The sequence below is a fragment of the Aspergillus affinis genome (genome assembly GCF_023601865.1).
Source record: "Aspergillus affinis strain CMG 70 chromosome Unknown NODE_10_length_487445_cov_86_957759, whole genome shotgun sequence".
In the NCBI taxonomy this organism is placed as follows: domain Eukaryota; kingdom Fungi; phylum Ascomycota; class Eurotiomycetes; order Eurotiales; family Aspergillaceae; genus Aspergillus; species Aspergillus affinis.
This window is the reverse complement of record NW_026515791.1, coordinates 470,680-486,272: the sequence shown is the minus strand read 5'-3', so window position 1 is coordinate 486,272 and position 15,593 is coordinate 470,680. Positions and strand designations below refer to the sequence as shown.

Genomic DNA, 15,593 nt, shown 5'->3' with positions numbered 1-15,593 from the left:
AGCCAGATGTAGATAACGAGAGATATTTTACCTATGTGAAGGTCGTTGAACCTTTTTGCCAGAGGTCGATCTCCGTCAGGGTCACTCTCGGCGGGGCGCTTTCTGCCGTTCAGAATTCCCGTACCATCATGCTGCGCCGCCATCTACCACATTCAGCTGGACCGACCAATGGGCAGAAATATCCAGCAAGCCTTGCACATGAACAATTAGACTTAAATATCGGTTCCCAGGAACAGAATACAGTTGCATGCAAACGAAGGCATTGCCGAGGGGGGTTGCTTGATGCGAGCCCCTAGAATCCTGAGAAATGGGGAACTGGGTTTGACTCATCTGGTATCGCCCTTTAGGTCAAACCCCAGAACATTCTACCATCTTCACACTCCCCCACTTCCAGCCATTTTGCCCGCCCAAAAACGCCCCCTCTTCGCCAAAATGAGCTCCCAAATTCCGGGAGAAGCAGAATGGACTGCGCGGAGTGTACGGGATGCGTTCATCAAATATTTCAAGGAAAATGGCCACACCTTTGGTTTGTGACCCCTCATGCGATTGTCTTGCTGATTGTCGCCACTAACGCTCTTACGCGCCAGTTGCCTCGTCGCCAGTTGTTCCGCTGTCCGATCCCACTCTGCTGTTTACCAATGCAGGAATGAACCAATTCAAATCAATCTTTCTAGGCACCGTGGACCCGAACTCGGACTTTGCGACCTTAAAGAGTGCAGTCAATTCCCAAAAGGTTGTCTCCATCCCATCCATCGCCAATCCTTCACTAACTAGGTCTGAAAGTGTATCCGGGCCGGCGGAAAGCATAACGTGAGTACACGACATCTTCAAGGTTGAGAAACAGGTTCGGGGAACGCAACTAATTCCCCGACAGGACCTAGACGATGTCGGGAAAGATAGTTATCACCATGTAGGTTGATTACCGAGAATGAATTGATGTGGGGAGGTATAATAGAGTAGAATCAAGCTTACACTGCACAGACTTTCTTCGAAATGCTCGGCAACTGGAGCTTTGGTGACTATTTCAAACAAGAAGCAATCCAGTATTCCTGGGAGCTTTTGACTAAAGTCTACCACCTGGATCCTGAACGTCTTTATGTGACCTATTTCGAAGGGTGCAAGGATGGCGGACTTGAACCAGACTTGGAAGCTAAAGCCCTCTGGAGATCTGTCGGCGTTCCCGAAGATCACATTCTCCCTGGAAACATGAAGGATAACTTTTGGGAAATGGGTGACCAAGGCCCCTGCGGACCTTGCAGTGAAGTACACTTTGACAGGATTGGTGGTCGTAACGCTGCCCATCTTGTTAACGAAGATGACCCCAACGTCATTGAAATTTGGAACAATGTCTTCATTCAGTACAACCGCGAAAGTGACCGCTCTTTGAAGCCTCTCCCGAACAAGCACGTTGATACCGGACTGGGATATGAACGGCTCGTCTCAATCTTGCAAAACAAATCATCAAACTACGACACCGATGTGTTTACGCCCCTGTTCCAGGTCATCAAGGAAATAACGGGAGCCCCGGAATACCGAGGGCGGTTTGGTGCCGAAGATTCTGATGGAATCGATACCGCATATCGCGTTGTGGCGGACCATGTCCGTACCTTGACATTCGCTATATCTGATGGCGTAACCCCAAACAATGAAGGTCGTGGTTATGTCATTCGTCGAGTTCTTCGCAGAGGCGCCCGTTTTGCTCGAAAGTACTTCGGAGTTGAGATTGGTAACTTTTTTTCCAAAATCGTCCCCACTGTTGTTGACCAGCTCGGTGATATGTTCCCGGAGTTGAGAACAAAGCAACACGATGTCATGGAAATTCTTGACGAGGAAGAGATATCCTTTTCTAAAACCTTGGATCGTGGGGAGCGACAATTCGAGAATTATGCCAATCAAGCCAAGACCAAAGGGGTTCGCAAACTCCACGGTGCTGATGTTTGGAGGCTGTATGACACTTTTGGATTCCCAGTTGATTTGACTCGCCTCATGGCAGAAGAACGTGGATTAGACATTGATGATGGGGAATTCGAGGAGGCTCGCTCGAGAGCTAAAGAGGCTAGCAAAGGCCAGAAGAAGACCGCTGCAGACACCGTGAAACTTGATGTCCACGACCTTGGGAAGCTGGAAAGCATGCAGGATGTTCTGAAGACCAACGATGCCGCGAAATTCGATAAGGGCAATATTAATGCCCAGATCAAGGCAATTTACCATGCCAAATCGTTTCATTCATCCACCGAGAGCGTCCCCGATGGGGACCAACTTGGGATTATCCTTGATCGCACAAATTTCTATGCTGAGCAAGGTGGTCAGGAAAACGACACCGGCAGAATCGTCATTGACGGACAAGCTGAATTAGAGGTTGGTGATGTTCAACTTTATGGCGGATATGTTCTTCATACTGGTTTTATCAAATATGGCTCTTTCGCTGTTGGCGATTCCGTTCTTTGTGAGTATGATGAACTTCGCCGGTGGCCAATCAGAAACAACCATACCGGAACGCATATTTTGAACTTTGCACTAAAGGAAGTCCTCGGTGATGGCATCGAACAGAGAGGTTCTCTTGTTGCTGCCGAAAAACTTCGATTTGACTTCTCCTACAAGTCTGCTGTTACAGAAAAGGAGCTGGAGAAGATTGAGGAACTTTCTACGGAATACATCAGGCAAAACTGTGCAGTTTATTCACAAGAAATTCCTCTTGCCACCGCACGCCAAATCTCGGGAGTCAGGGCTGTTTTTGGTGAAACCTACCCTGATCCGGTTCGTGTTGTTTCAGTTGGGGTTGAATTAGACGAGATACTAAAGCAAGTGGACGACCCTCGCTGGGAAAAGGTCAGCATTGAGTTTTGTGGCGGCACACATGTACTCAAAACAGGGGACATAAAAGACCTTATCATCTTGGAGGAAAGTGGCATCGCGAAAGGCATCCGCAGGATCATTGCGGTGACGGGCGAAGATGCTCATCACGTCCAGCGTGTTGCCAGCGATTTCGAAAAGCGTCTGGACCATCTGCAATCGATGGCTCTAAGCCCAGCGAAAGAGCAGGAGGCTAAGCAGATACAAGTGGACCTAAACCAGCTACTTATTTCTGCTGTGCAGAAGACGAAGTTCCGGGAGCGGTTTACGAGTATTAATAAACAGATTATTGATTCACAGAAGGCACAACAGAAGTTGGAGTCGAAGAAGGCCGTTGAGACGATCACCGCCTTTTTCCAAGCCCCAGAGAATCAGGATAAGTCATGGCTTGTCACCGGACTTCCCATTTCTGCTAATGCCAAGGCCGTCAGTGAATCTCTGAACCATGTTAAGTCGAAATTGAAGGACAAGACTGTGTATGTGCTGGCCGCGGATGGAAGTCAGGGTCGTGTCGCTCATGGCTGCTATGTCTCGAAGGTGTGTACCTCTCCTAGTGTGAACCCTCTTGGAAGGTTTTCAAAGGCAAGGAATTAACGAAGGCTGACATTACCGACAGCCAATGGATGACCAGGGTGCTTCTGCCAGTGAGTGGGCCAGTATTGTTGCCGGTGTGGTGGGTGGTAAGGCCGGAGGAAAAGGCTCTACTTCAATCGGCAACGGCCTTCACCCCGACAAGGTTGACGAGGCCATAAACCTGGCCTCCGACTACCTTCGAAAGTTTAAGCTGTAGGCTTAGGGCACACCAAAGCAACAAGACGAGCCAAAATCTTGATGTCATGCCAGATGGGACAGAATTACACTGCTTTTCCTTTTTAAATAGCTGCCAAGAGAAAGACAAGATGGAATCTGGAATTCACATTTCCCCACATTGTGAAATAACCACGTCCTGATTTGGTTTATCTCTTATCGTGCGCGTATGTTCGATCATTCGCACAATGTCCATTCCATCAATGACTTGCCCAAAAACCACATGTTTGTTATTCAAGAAAGGAGTAGCCGTCGTTGTTATAAAAAATTGACAGCCGTTTGTATCAGGGCCTGAGTTCTAGATTTTTATTTCATTTTAGTAGAGAGTTGGGGAAATGATCTTTTTGGCCAGCGACTTACTGCCATGCTCAGTAATCCCGGACGGTCATGCTTCAGGGCAAAGTTCTCATCAGGAAACCGGGGCATGTTGTAGATAGAACAGCATCCTGTGCCATCACCATTAATAAAATCGCCACCCTGTACCATGAAGTCTTTGATCTTTTGAACGCTGGATTAGCTTCCTGAGCGACAATTGGGCCACGAGTTGAGAGTTCTCTTCAAGCTTACAACTCGGTGGAATTTGCTGTTTTTGTAGCCCTGCGGCCTTCCGTGAGAGTTCTTGCTTTCGCCCGTGCAGAACTGGCGAAAATTTTCCGCCGTCCGGGGGGTGGTATCTGCAAATAATTCTATCTTAATGCGACCAAGAGGTTCCCCTAGTGAAGCGTTATTTATCTTGGGAAGATGGCAACAGTGTTGTGTTAAAGCTTACCACCCAGCGTGATGTCGAAAAAAACGATAGGATTGGGGTTCCGCGGCGGAGTGAGAGGCGACTGGTCCATGATTTCTGTTAGGCCGAGATATGCCTAATTTGAAATACCGATCGATTGCTTGCATGTAGCTGTTGAAGCTTCGCAGTTCACAGAGGCCGGAGGGGAGCTGTTGGCCCCACTATGAACGGCGGGCGGCGCAAAGTTTAATGCAATACTTTTAACATACGTAGTACGTAATGAATCGGAGCTGGAATCTAGATTAAACGACCTCTCTCTGTCTGCCCTCGTCCTTTCCGTATGCACGAAACAGGTAACTGAAGGAATACAATTGTCTGGTTATGTCCAGCCATTTTATACTACCATCGCAAAAAGCTGTCTTTTGACTGTGTATCGTGTCACTTACAGATTATCAAGGAGTATTGATCCGAACAGTGGCAGTAGGTTATGAGCCGCCCCGGGGTTTCTGCTTGAAAAGGCTTAGGTCTTTGAGCTGCATTGTAACTCGACTCCAGCTTGCTGACGCCGGATTATACTCGCCCTTTACTTCAACCCTGCAAAATCCCTTCGAACCCTTAAGACCAACAGGCCCAGAAAAGTAGAAGACCCCACGAGGAGGGGTGCGCCGTTCTCGAGCCAAGCAATTTTGTAATCGCAGCTTGAAAGCTGCCCTAGCAGCGAAAAGATCGGAGCCGGGCCCAAAAGTTGGCAGCGGCAGCATTTGTAGTGCGGCAATAAGGAAAGACGAGTGCAGACGAGTCTCCGTATTGTCTTGCGGTGTTCCTTCACGAGAAACTTCCGGTGGAGGTGAGCCCCGAGCTTGAGTTATACGATCCAGCGCCTCCAAAGAATTAATATCACGCGGGGTTTCTTTCTTTTGAGAAGGCGAAACCGTTGCTTCCTGCTGTTGTTCCTGGCCGAAGCGTGTCATGCCAAGCCGGGCGGCCTGCCTCTTCAACAAAACCATCAAAGCATCTTTCATAGCAATTGTCACATAGCCTGGCCGGGCGCATCTCACTATTCGGTCCCCAACCTCTGCGGAGATCTGTTTCGAGGTCCAGGATACACCGTAGTCAGTTATTTCAAGCCTAAATAGTGTAAGCAGATGGTATTTATAATGCGGTTTTTCAATACCACTTACCCGGAACGACTGTAGGTTGGAGGGGCCCGGGATGGAAACCAATGTACAAGCCAGAGTCTTGTGACGGTCAAAGGACCTCCTAGAATGCGCGAGAGTAGGTGGGACCGATTTGCACTTGTTAACGCAATCGATGCCAGTTCATCTGAGCGAGTGAGTACATGCTATATAAACAGCCACATGATAGATCATACCTCTTAGAGACTGGAGCTTTGCGCGATCTCGAGATATCTTAACAAATTCCTGCCATTCCGGATCCGATGCTGAGTAGAGCTCTCCTTCGTGAATCTGGGGCCAGCCCAGTGGGACAAATATTTCATCCGAATCAACTGATCCTTGGGTGTCGACATTAGACTTTGTGTCTCTCGCTTCTTCATCTCTGCTTGTCCTCTCAACAAGAGTCTCTTGTGTCTCGTCGTCGTCCTCGTCGAATTGGAGGAGTACGAGCGAACTCCATAGATAAAATGCCACTCCGAAAAGAAAGCCTTTCTTAACGAATGTTCTGCCTTCTGTATTAATATTGGAACAGGGGCAAATGATATCATAGTACTAACCGGACCCACGGTCTCTGAAGCTGTACATGGCGGATCTTAAAGGGACTGCGCTCAGGCGATGGTGGGCTAAGCCGGGATACCACTCGGCCAGTTGGAAAGACTCGTCTTAGACGAAACATTGAGAAATGTCATTTGAAGGGGTTATTCGGGTACAAAACATATCCGATCAGCTTGGATAAGACATTTAACAGTGGTAGTAACGACCGTACCGTCCGGAGGTGCAAGGTTAAAATGTTGCCAGGGGACTAATCTATCAACCTAGTAGCGCCGCACGTGATACGATATCCGCCTACGTGCCGCCGCGCCTTGGATGTTACCACTCAACAACTTGGAACCTAAAGGTCATCGGCTTCCGGACTAGCAAGCCTCAGACGGCTGCTTCTCGATATCGAAGAAAACGAACGTCATACTTTCCATTTGTTCCAACATGCAGCAGCTCTTCAATGTCTTAGCTTTGTCGGTGGCAATCGTGTCTGGAACCCGAACACCGGAGGCTTTAGTTCTTACATTCGGTGATACCTACCTGCCGCACAATTTCAAAGCTTCCGCCATTTCAGATAATGTGGTGCAGCGAATTATAGATCTTCGGATGGGATCGGAGGTATCCCTAACCTTGGGAGGAGCGGATCAAGATACAATCGAAATGTTGAACGATCTTGGGGGAACGCCGGCCCCTTTGTTCGGTCTTGAGTCCGAACTGGATAATCCAACTCGAGATCTCTTTATCCTTGAAGGGGTAGACTCCAAATTTGGTATGCCTTAACCATCGTTATATAGCTATTGCCAAAAACATACTCATAATGGCAAGCTTCAATTATTGAAAATGAATTTCAACAAAACTTACTCGCGAGAGTCTCCTCTGACGACCTGCTGTCCCATTTATCTGCATCTACGTCGCCCGCAAATGAACCGGGCAGCTTGTACACGACTCAAACGAGACACTGCGAGCTCCACATTGGCAATGGTGTTCCATCGGATTTACAAAAGGTATATTTGCCCTTTCTTTGGATCCAAGACTCCTTGCGACCACAATACCAGAGGCCTTTCAAAGCTAACTCCTCTATAACGCAGGCCGGAAAGCTTTGCATTCCCGAGGGCTCTGTATTCGAGGAGTCACCTCATATCCTTGAATCAGCGTTGCTTGGCCGAGCTAGTATGATGGAGTCATGGATTGATGAGCGAACTTCGGCCACAACCCTCAAAATCTCACTACAGGTAATCGAATACTCTTGATCTTCCGGCTGCATAGCTTTTAACATCATTCTCATTCTCTTAAGGAACATGACAGTTCAAACCCCACCATCGAACTCCTACAATCGGTCCTGCGTGCTTTGGACGCCTCTTGGGGAAATAGGCTGATTACAGCTGTGTTTCTGCCTCAGCGGAGCGCGCACAGGGAAGCGAGAGCCTTGGAACCCCGGGCAGCGGGGAAAAAGGGCACCCTGCCGAGAACAACTCTTTCAACATCTGATGCTATACCTCAATCTAACCTGCTACCCGTGGCACCAGTTTGTTATGCGTCAAACTCCTCGTGCAGTGAGCTGACACAGAATTGCTCAGGCCATGGCTATTGCTATAGAAAATCCGGGTCATCTGACCAAACCGCTGCCCGCGACTGCTATGCCTGCAAATGTCAAGAAACCGTACTTCGGAAAGACGATGGTACCATCCAGAAAATAAGATGGGGGGGATCAGCATGCCACAAGAGGGATATCAGCTCTCCATTCTTTCTTATTGCTGGAATCACCATCTTGGTCCTGATGGCGACAGGCGCTGCTGTTGGAATGCTATATCACATCGGGCAGGAACAATTACCAGGCGTCATAAGCGCTGGCGTCGGCACTGTCAGAACACAGAAATGAATAAAGCAATCCCAGGCCGGGGGCCCAGGGATGGAATTTCCATGTTGCGTTGCTTTTCATATAGCTTTTTTTTTTTTCCAGGGCTCAAAATCTAATAGATGCATGTATGTATATCAGACCGCGCGCAGTATTATTTTCTGGACCTCACTCTCTTCAACAAATCAAATTTGAGACTTACTACCTTGCAAAATCCCTCCCCTACTCCGCTTTGGGACCTCGATTCTACGGAGTATGTCAAGCTAGGTAGGTATGCAGCTTGAGACCGAACTAGAACAACATGCTGGCTGGACAAGACCGGAATAGCGCCACCGGCCAATACATCAATACTCCGTACAGTACAGTATTTGATAAGTAAGGTAAACCTTCAGTAACTACCTAACTAAGCATTACATCATTATACTGTTGACTTGCGACTTGCGAGATAGATCCCGCCCTCCCCTCCTACCTATCTACTACCTAGCTACCTATCTAGCCAGAAAAACCATACAAGTCTTCCAGCCAGCAATGGCCCTACCTCCGAAATTCGCAGGCCAGAGATTGTTGGTGCCATCAGCCCAACCTCCACAGTACACTCTAGAGCTATGTATGTTTGCCGGGAATCCCAGGCGAATCAGTGCACACGAGAAACAACTGACCCCGAGGTGATCGAAAGACCTTGATTATGTGTGTCCGGTCAGTATAAAATGAATCGATTGTCCTATATTACATGGTAAGTGGTCTACTAATGTGGTGTCCAGTTTTCTGCCAAGTTGTTCAACACCTTTTACACCTCAGTGAGACCAATGATTATTGAGCGACATCAGTCTAAGTTGCAAGTTATTTTCCGACAGCATATTCAACCTTGGCACCCGTCGTCCACTCTCACGCATGAAGCTGCTGCTGCTGTCTTGCGAATCGCACCGGATAAGTTTTGGGATTTCAGTGCTGCTCTATACCAACGCCAAGAGGAATTCTTTGACGTTAGTGTCCTCAGGGAAACACGCAATGTAACCTACAAAAAGTTGTCCACGATTGCCGGTAGTGTTGGTGTGGACGAAAATGAAGTACTTGGATTATTGACTATTAGGGAAACGCCCGCGACTCAAGGGCAGTTGAATGTCGGGAACGGCGTGACCAATGATATCAAATTGATGATAAAAGTGAGTCTTAGGACTTCAGATGCAATGGTACAATGTTAACACGTAATACAGTCAGATCGGGTAGTAGGGGTCCATGTTTCCCCAACCGTCTATTTCAATGTATGGCACCTCTTGTCATGCGAGGGAGAGACTTCTGAGATTGGAACACTGACGCCATTGTCTAGGGCATTGAGGAGCCAGAGATCAGCAGCAGTTTCACTACTGCCCAGTGGGAGCAGTGGCTGGCCAAAAACATAATCTGAATGTCCCATCTCACAGGATACGAACAGTGAACAAAAAGCGTATGACCAAGGTAGCCATGACATAGGGAGCAGATAGGGTCTAATTAAACAGTCGAACCGTATCTCAATTCAGAACCTCAGTTTGATGAAGCAACTGATTCCCTAATCAATCTCATTTTCGAGCCGCATCTTTTTTTTGATGGGTGGTATCACCTTCCTCTTTTGACCGGGAAGGCGAGATTTCGGGGCGCGAGTGATGGGGTGGACGGCCTTCCCATTTACTGGGAGACTGGCGGTTGGTAATTCAGAGGGCGCCTAGAGAGATCAGTTGTAAGTAGGGGGCTGGCGGGATACACAATGTGCTTTCAACTCACTTGAAAAGAAGAATATGCGGTTCTGGCTCGTGCACCTCGTAGTGTTCCCAGCCCAAACTCTGGTCTCGGGTTAGATTGTCTCTGGCTTTTCTCGATTTACAAACCGGAATGCTGTCCACTTCTGCATACCTGTGTAATACCGAGAGCCCGCCATTCCTCCTCCCAAAGCAATTTCAACGTGCCTTTTGCACTGTCAAAGTAGTCCGCTGGAATCTTTTTGAGCATGTTTTTAGGCAGCTGGACGTGGCGGTATTCGTATTGATCATCTGAATATCTGCACACATTGAGCTACCATCCATGAGGTGCGCATGAAGTGTATATACCTGGCGGAATAGTGAATGGAATCAATAAACTCCTCAAGCCTCTCCCGTTCAGACTCTAGCAAAAGTCGGGGCTTTTTGTTCCTTCTGGTTGTGTCGATATCCATCGGGGAATTATCTTCGTCGTTCGTAACGATAAGCAGAACTTCACTTATTCACGCTCATGAGTGAGTTAGAAGCAAGGAAGCCAACTGACGACAGAAGGGGACAGAAGAGCGATTATAACGACTTACAAGGGGTTTTAGAGACCGGCAAAGCAGCTGACGGATGATTTGGGCGAAGGAAACGAAACTTGACTTATTAGTGCAAATGCACCATACCAGAGTTAAAATTATGGAACAGGCGAGGGGTTGGCGACCCTCCACTTTCTTCTCTCTCAAATGGCTTCTATAGTACCATTAATAGGAAGGTAGGTAGGTAAATGGGACAGCAAGAAGGAGTAATGAGTGCACACGGGTGGTAAGGTGGCTGCCAGGATGCGGACTGCTTCAATCTTTGTTGTTTGGAACAACGGTGGAGGGTCTATCCACTTTTCTGCCTCAGGCTGCAAATACATTCCTGTAGGCCTGGCAGCCTAGACTTGAGAGACGGCTTTCTTTCCATCTTCTGACTGAAACCTCCTTTCTCTCTTGTGCCTCCCCGGTGACTAAGTGCCATGAGATGCTGTTTGCTTTATATCCTTGTGTTTGTTTCCCCCCTCCAATTACTTTGCTACGGGAGGGGTGGAATTAATTCACGAAGGTTTACTCCGTAGGTTGTCTCCCACTTTTTGCCTCAGTTTCTTCGGGCTGGGTCTTTCCTCGTGTCTAGTCCAGCACAAAACTGGTAGTTAACTAACTCACGCACTATCTGATACCTACCTAGGTAGTATCCAATGCAAGGTGTACTCCGGAGTAAGTCAATTTCGAAGTAATGGAAAGGGTGTCTACGGACCAGTCCCGAACCCCGCCGCCCTCCCCCAGTCTCTACTCCGTACCTTAGATATACAGAGCATCAAGCCATGGGCAATAATTGTGATCATATAGTATTAATGATCATGCTGATTATCATTGACCAGTCGGTAAATCCTCAAAGAGATGAGAGATGCTACTCACCTATGCTTCAGGAATCATAAGCAAGAGATACCCGTACACAGTTACACAGTACCTACGTACCTACCCTATCTGCAGGCAAAAACCACGATACCTAGGTAGTATGTCCGGAGTAGCACCTACAGTACCTACCTACCTATGAATTGGCGTTACCCATACAGAAATGTACATACCTTGTGTATAGGTCTGGTCGGTTACCTACATACCCACTGGCCTCCGTAGGCAGTTGAATGCCTGGCTGGTTAGCTACATACGGAATAGTAATACACAATGAGTGGGCAAGGTAGTCAGGTATGGAGTGGAGTGCCTTGGGATGACTAAGGAACACTTCGGAATGTCTACGGAGTAGGTGACTATCACGTTACAGTACAGATACTCTGTATTACCGTAAGTTTAAGATTATCGAGGTGTTGCCCCTCCAGCCGAGGAAATTTACAGTTGGGTTACCGGCTTAGGGCGAGAACAAGGGCGGTCCAGGGAACGGAAAAAGAAAAAAGGAAAAAGGCGAAGTGGGTTCGAATTTTTTTTTCTTGCCCTCACTCTAAAAAAAAAAGAGAGAACGGGAAAAAAAAAAAACTTTACAAATTTTTTAAGCGCTACCACCTAAATCACTCGGGGTGCATTTTATAAACCTTACATCTCCGTTCATTATCCTTCTCCTATTCCTAACCCTCACTTAATTTCCATCTCACTTCTACCTTTTCTTTTGTGACAATGTCGGACGAGGTTTACGAAGGCGCCATTGGCATTGACCTTGGTACATAAATGCCTTCTCCATCAGATTAGCACTATCTTGCTGACGTGAACCCCCAGGCACGACCTACTCCTGCGTTGCCAACTATGAGGGCACCAACGTTGAGATCAGTAAGTCGACATGACCAGAGCCTGGTAGCCATGGCTCGATGCTAATGTTCGTCTGCTTTGTTCAGTTGCCAACGAGCAGGGTAGCTACACGACGCCGTCTTTCGTGTCTTTCACCGACAAGGAGCGTTTGATCGGTGAGGCCGCCAAAAACCAGGCTGCTATGAACCCCCAGAACACCATCTTCGATATCAAGTAAGGCTTTTCATTTCGCCCGTTCTTTTCATCAGATTCTGACGAGTCTTAGGCGTCTGATCGGTCGGCGGTACGAAGACCCCATTGTCAAGAAAGATGTTGAATCCTGGCCGTTCAAGGTCGTCGACCAGGGTGGAAACCCCGTCGTGGAGGTCGAATACTTGGGAGAGACCAAGAGATTCTCCCCCCAGGAAATCTCCTCCATGGTTCTGATGAAGGTAATGTTTTCCCTATTGCCTCCCGCACCGAAGGGCTGTTTGTTAACATTCGGAATAGATGAAAGAGGTTGCCGAGACCAAGCTCGGAAAGAAGGTCGAGAAGGCTGTCATTACCGTCCCTGCCTACTTCAACGACAACCAGCGTCAGGCGACGAAGGATGCCGGTGCCATCTCTGGCCTCAACGTCCTCCGTATCATCAACGAGCCCACTGCCGCCGCTATCGCCTATGGTCTCGGCTCTGGAAAGTCTGACAAGGAGCGTAATGTCCTGATCTACGATCTGGGTGGTGGTACTTTCGATGTGTCTCTTCTGAACATCCAGGGTGGTGTTTTCACCGTCAAGGCTACTGCTGGTGACACCCACCTTGGTGGACAAGATTTTGACACCAACCTTCTTGAATTCTTTAAGAAGGAGTTCCAGCGGAAGACCGGCAAGGACCTCTCGGGTGATGCCCGGGCTCTGCGCCGCCTGAGAACCGCTTGCGAGCGTGCCAAGCGTACCCTCTCTAACGCTACGCAGACGACTGTTGAGATTGACTCTCTGTTCGACGGAGAAGATTTCAACTCTTCTGTCACCCGTGCTCGTTTCGAGGATCTGAATGCCAAGTCTTTCTCTGGTACCTTGGAGCCCGTGCAGCAGGTCCTTAAGGACTCTGGCCTCGAGAAGAGCGCTGTCGACGAGATTGTCCTCGTTGGTGGTTCCACTCGTATTCCCCGTATCCAGAAGTTGCTCAGTGATTTCTTCGACGGCAAGAAGCTGGAGAAGGTATGCCCCCTATTGACCTTTTTCGAAATCGACCGACCACTAAATTAAGTATCTAGAGCATCAACCCTGACGAGGCCGTTGCCTACGGTGCTGCCGTCCAGGCTGGTATCCTCTCCGGAAAGGCCTCTTCCGCCGAAACTCAGGACCTGCTGCTGCTGGATGTTGTCCCGCTGTCCCTGGGTGTCGCTATGGAAGGCAACATTTTTGCCCCTGTCGTGGCTCGTGGCCAGACTGTCCCTACTATCAAGAAGCGTACTTTCACCACTGTCGTGGATAACCAAACCACTGTTCAGTTCCCCGTGTTCCAGGGTGAGCGTACCAACTGTGCCGACAACACTTCGCTCGGAGAGTTCACTCTGGCTCCCATCCCCCCCATGAAGGCCGGAGAGGCTGCTCTGGAGGTTGTGTTCGAAGTCGATGTCAACGGAATCTTGAAGGTTACCGCCACGGAGAAGTCCTCCGGTCGTACCGCCAACATCACCATCTCCAACGCTGTCGGCAAGCTTTCCACCACTGAGATTGACCAGATGATCGATGGTAAGTCCTTCCGTATCCCCCATCTATAACCCGGCTTTGAAATGGATCACTTACTATATTTTAGATGCCGCCAAGTTCAAGTCCAGCGACGAGGCCTTCACCAAGAAATTCGAGTCCCGCCAGCAGCTCGAGTCCTACATCTCGCGCGTGGAGGAGATCGTCTCCGACCCCACCATGTCTCTCAAGCTGAAGCGGGGTAACAAGGAGAAGATCGAGTCTGCCCTCAGTGACGCCATGGCCCAACTCGAGATCGAGGACTCCACGCCCGAGGATCTCAAGAAGAAGGAACTTGCTCTTAAGAGACTCATCACCAAGGCTATGGCTACCCGGTAAATAAGGAAAACAATATGGAGGTAGCAAAAAGAAAAAAAAAAGATGGGCAGAATCTAATACTGCACGGAGAATGGGGAAAATTACGCACATGTCATTTTGCAGTTTCTTTTTTTAACGAATAGAGGTCAAAATATTTTTACCTATGAGAATCACGTCAAATCTTTTTTTCCTCTTCTCGGTTTCCATCTTTGCGAGCTTAGTGACCTCAAGTAGACTCCGCCGGATTTCCTGGACCATCCAATCAGCCGTGACTAGACCATGTGCTGTAGAGCATGGCCCAGCTGTATGTGCTCAAGACTGTCAAAGCGAGGTGATAACGATGGAGTAGTTAAAGCATCCTTGTAGAGGATTAATCATCACCACGTCCGCATTCCGCGGGCGCTCTCGTCAACAACACATTATTTGATACCACCTGCCCGCTTGCTTTTGATCTCAACTCCTGCCTTTCCTGTTTCTTCTTCTTGATTGCCAGAAAGAATGTTGCGCGTCGCTACGTCGTCTGTTTTTCGCCGAATTTCAAAGCAATGTTCACCTTATAATAGTCTGCTGGTACCACATCTGCGACATGAACCGATTCAACACAAGGGAGTTGTGTCGAGCCCGTTTCAAAGCTTCTCGAGTACCTCGTTGCTGCTCAAGAAGAAGGACCGGGGCAAAAGCAACTCAGCTGCAGAATCCGAAGGGAATCCGTCAAAGTCAGCAGGGACACCTGAGGATCCATCCGACCTCTCCCATTTGCAGGAGGGAATTGTAGCCGCCGTGTCCCGACTCAAGGATGAACTCTCCAAGCTTCGCATAGGTGGCAGGCTCGGCACTGATGCCATTGAGAGCCTACGGGTTCAAATCAGCAAAGGAAGCAAGGAAATGGTGAAACTAGGGGATCTGGCGCAAGTTTTTCCTAAAAGTGGTCGGTTGGTAGCCATCCTGGTCTCCGAAGAAAAGGTGAGTCCATTGCCATATCCGATCTTTGGGAAGGCGCATAAACCTTGGCTATTCTAAATCTGATGTTCATTTGATTGAGTAGCATATAAAACCAATCACCTCCGCTATTGTTTCCTCCGACTTGTCTTTGACCCCACAGCCCGATCCCCATAATACTCTTCAGCTTAACGTGCCCATTCCACCCCCTACCAAGGAGTCTCGTGACAAAACCGTCATAGCGGCGAAGTCCGCGATGGAAAAAGCCATTGCTGCAATCCGTGAATCGCGAGGTGTTGTACATAAACGCCTGCAGGATATGCAAAAAAAGAAAATCGCTCGCCCGGACGATACCCGCAAAGCCCAGGATCAGATGGAAAAACTAACAGAAAAGGGACAAAAAGAGTTGAAGGATCTTTTTGAGGCAGCGAAGAAGGGCATGGAACGTTTATGATTCGAACTGACTCGCAGTGCAAGTCCGATTTGATATGTTCTTCGGCCTGTTATCTTTAGCAAGACCCTGAATTCACTCTCTAGACTTAACATGACCGACCCAGCATTGAAGGATTCCCACCAGCTTTTTCTGGTGATTTCCAAGTGGCAGAAAACTACGTTTAATAGGGTAGGCAGAGGAAGCCG

General features: G+C 48.5%; 5 protein-coding genes across 5 annotated transcripts; 3 read left to right on the top strand and 2 right to left on the bottom strand.

Annotated features, from left to right (window-relative positions):
• Positions 1–432: 432 nt before the first annotated feature.
• Positions 433–3,643, top strand: KD926_000553 (alanine--tRNA ligase; the record flags this gene model as incomplete). Its single annotated transcript, XM_053096469.1, has 6 exons — positions 433–526; positions 588–718; positions 784–810; positions 875–910; positions 982–3,390; positions 3,470–3,643. 6 exons carry the CDS (start codon positions 433–435, stop codon positions 3,641–3,643), a joined length of 2,871 nt encoding a protein of 956 aa, XP_052959623.1.
• Positions 3,644–4,872: 1,229 nt separating this feature from the next.
• KD926_000552 (uncharacterized protein) lies at positions 4,873–6,238 on the bottom strand (the record flags this gene model as incomplete). The annotated part of the gene is made up of 4 exons (XM_053096468.1): positions 4,873–5,515; positions 5,569–5,710; positions 5,760–6,067; positions 6,120–6,238. 4 exons carry the CDS (start codon positions 6,236–6,238, stop codon positions 4,873–4,875), a joined length of 1,212 nt encoding a protein of 403 aa, XP_052959622.1.
• Positions 6,239–6,546: 308 nt separating this feature from the next.
• Positions 6,547–9,362, top strand: KD926_000551 (DsbA family protein; the record flags this gene model as incomplete). The annotated part of the gene is made up of 8 exons (XM_053096467.1): positions 6,547–6,871; positions 6,928–7,106; positions 7,191–7,334; positions 7,397–7,627; positions 7,680–7,781; positions 8,719–9,120; positions 9,172–9,219; positions 9,285–9,362. The coding sequence occupies 8 exons, from the start codon at positions 6,547–6,549 to the stop codon at positions 9,360–9,362; spliced, it is 1,509 nt and encodes a 502-aa protein (XP_052959621.1).
• Positions 9,363–9,619: 257 nt separating this feature from the next.
• Positions 9,620–10,142, bottom strand: KD926_000550 (cyclin-dependent protein kinase regulatory subunit CKS1; the record flags this gene model as incomplete). The annotated part of the gene is made up of 4 exons (XM_053096466.1): positions 9,620–9,656; positions 9,716–9,774; positions 9,845–9,989; positions 10,039–10,142. The coding sequence occupies 4 exons, from the start codon at positions 10,140–10,142 to the stop codon at positions 9,620–9,622; spliced, it is 345 nt and encodes a 114-aa protein (XP_052959620.1).
• A 1,698-nt stretch (positions 10,143–11,840) lies between these two features.
• KD926_000549 (Hsp70 protein-domain-containing protein) lies at positions 11,841–15,408 on the top strand (the record flags this gene model as incomplete). The annotated part of the gene is made up of 9 exons (XM_053096465.1): positions 11,841–11,883; positions 11,940–11,990; positions 12,056–12,182; positions 12,235–12,400; positions 12,459–13,166; positions 13,223–13,703; positions 13,768–14,032; positions 14,579–14,978; positions 15,061–15,408. 9 exons carry the CDS (start codon positions 11,841–11,843, stop codon positions 15,406–15,408), a joined length of 2,589 nt encoding a protein of 862 aa, XP_052959619.1.
• Positions 15,409–15,593: the final 185 nt, after the last annotated feature.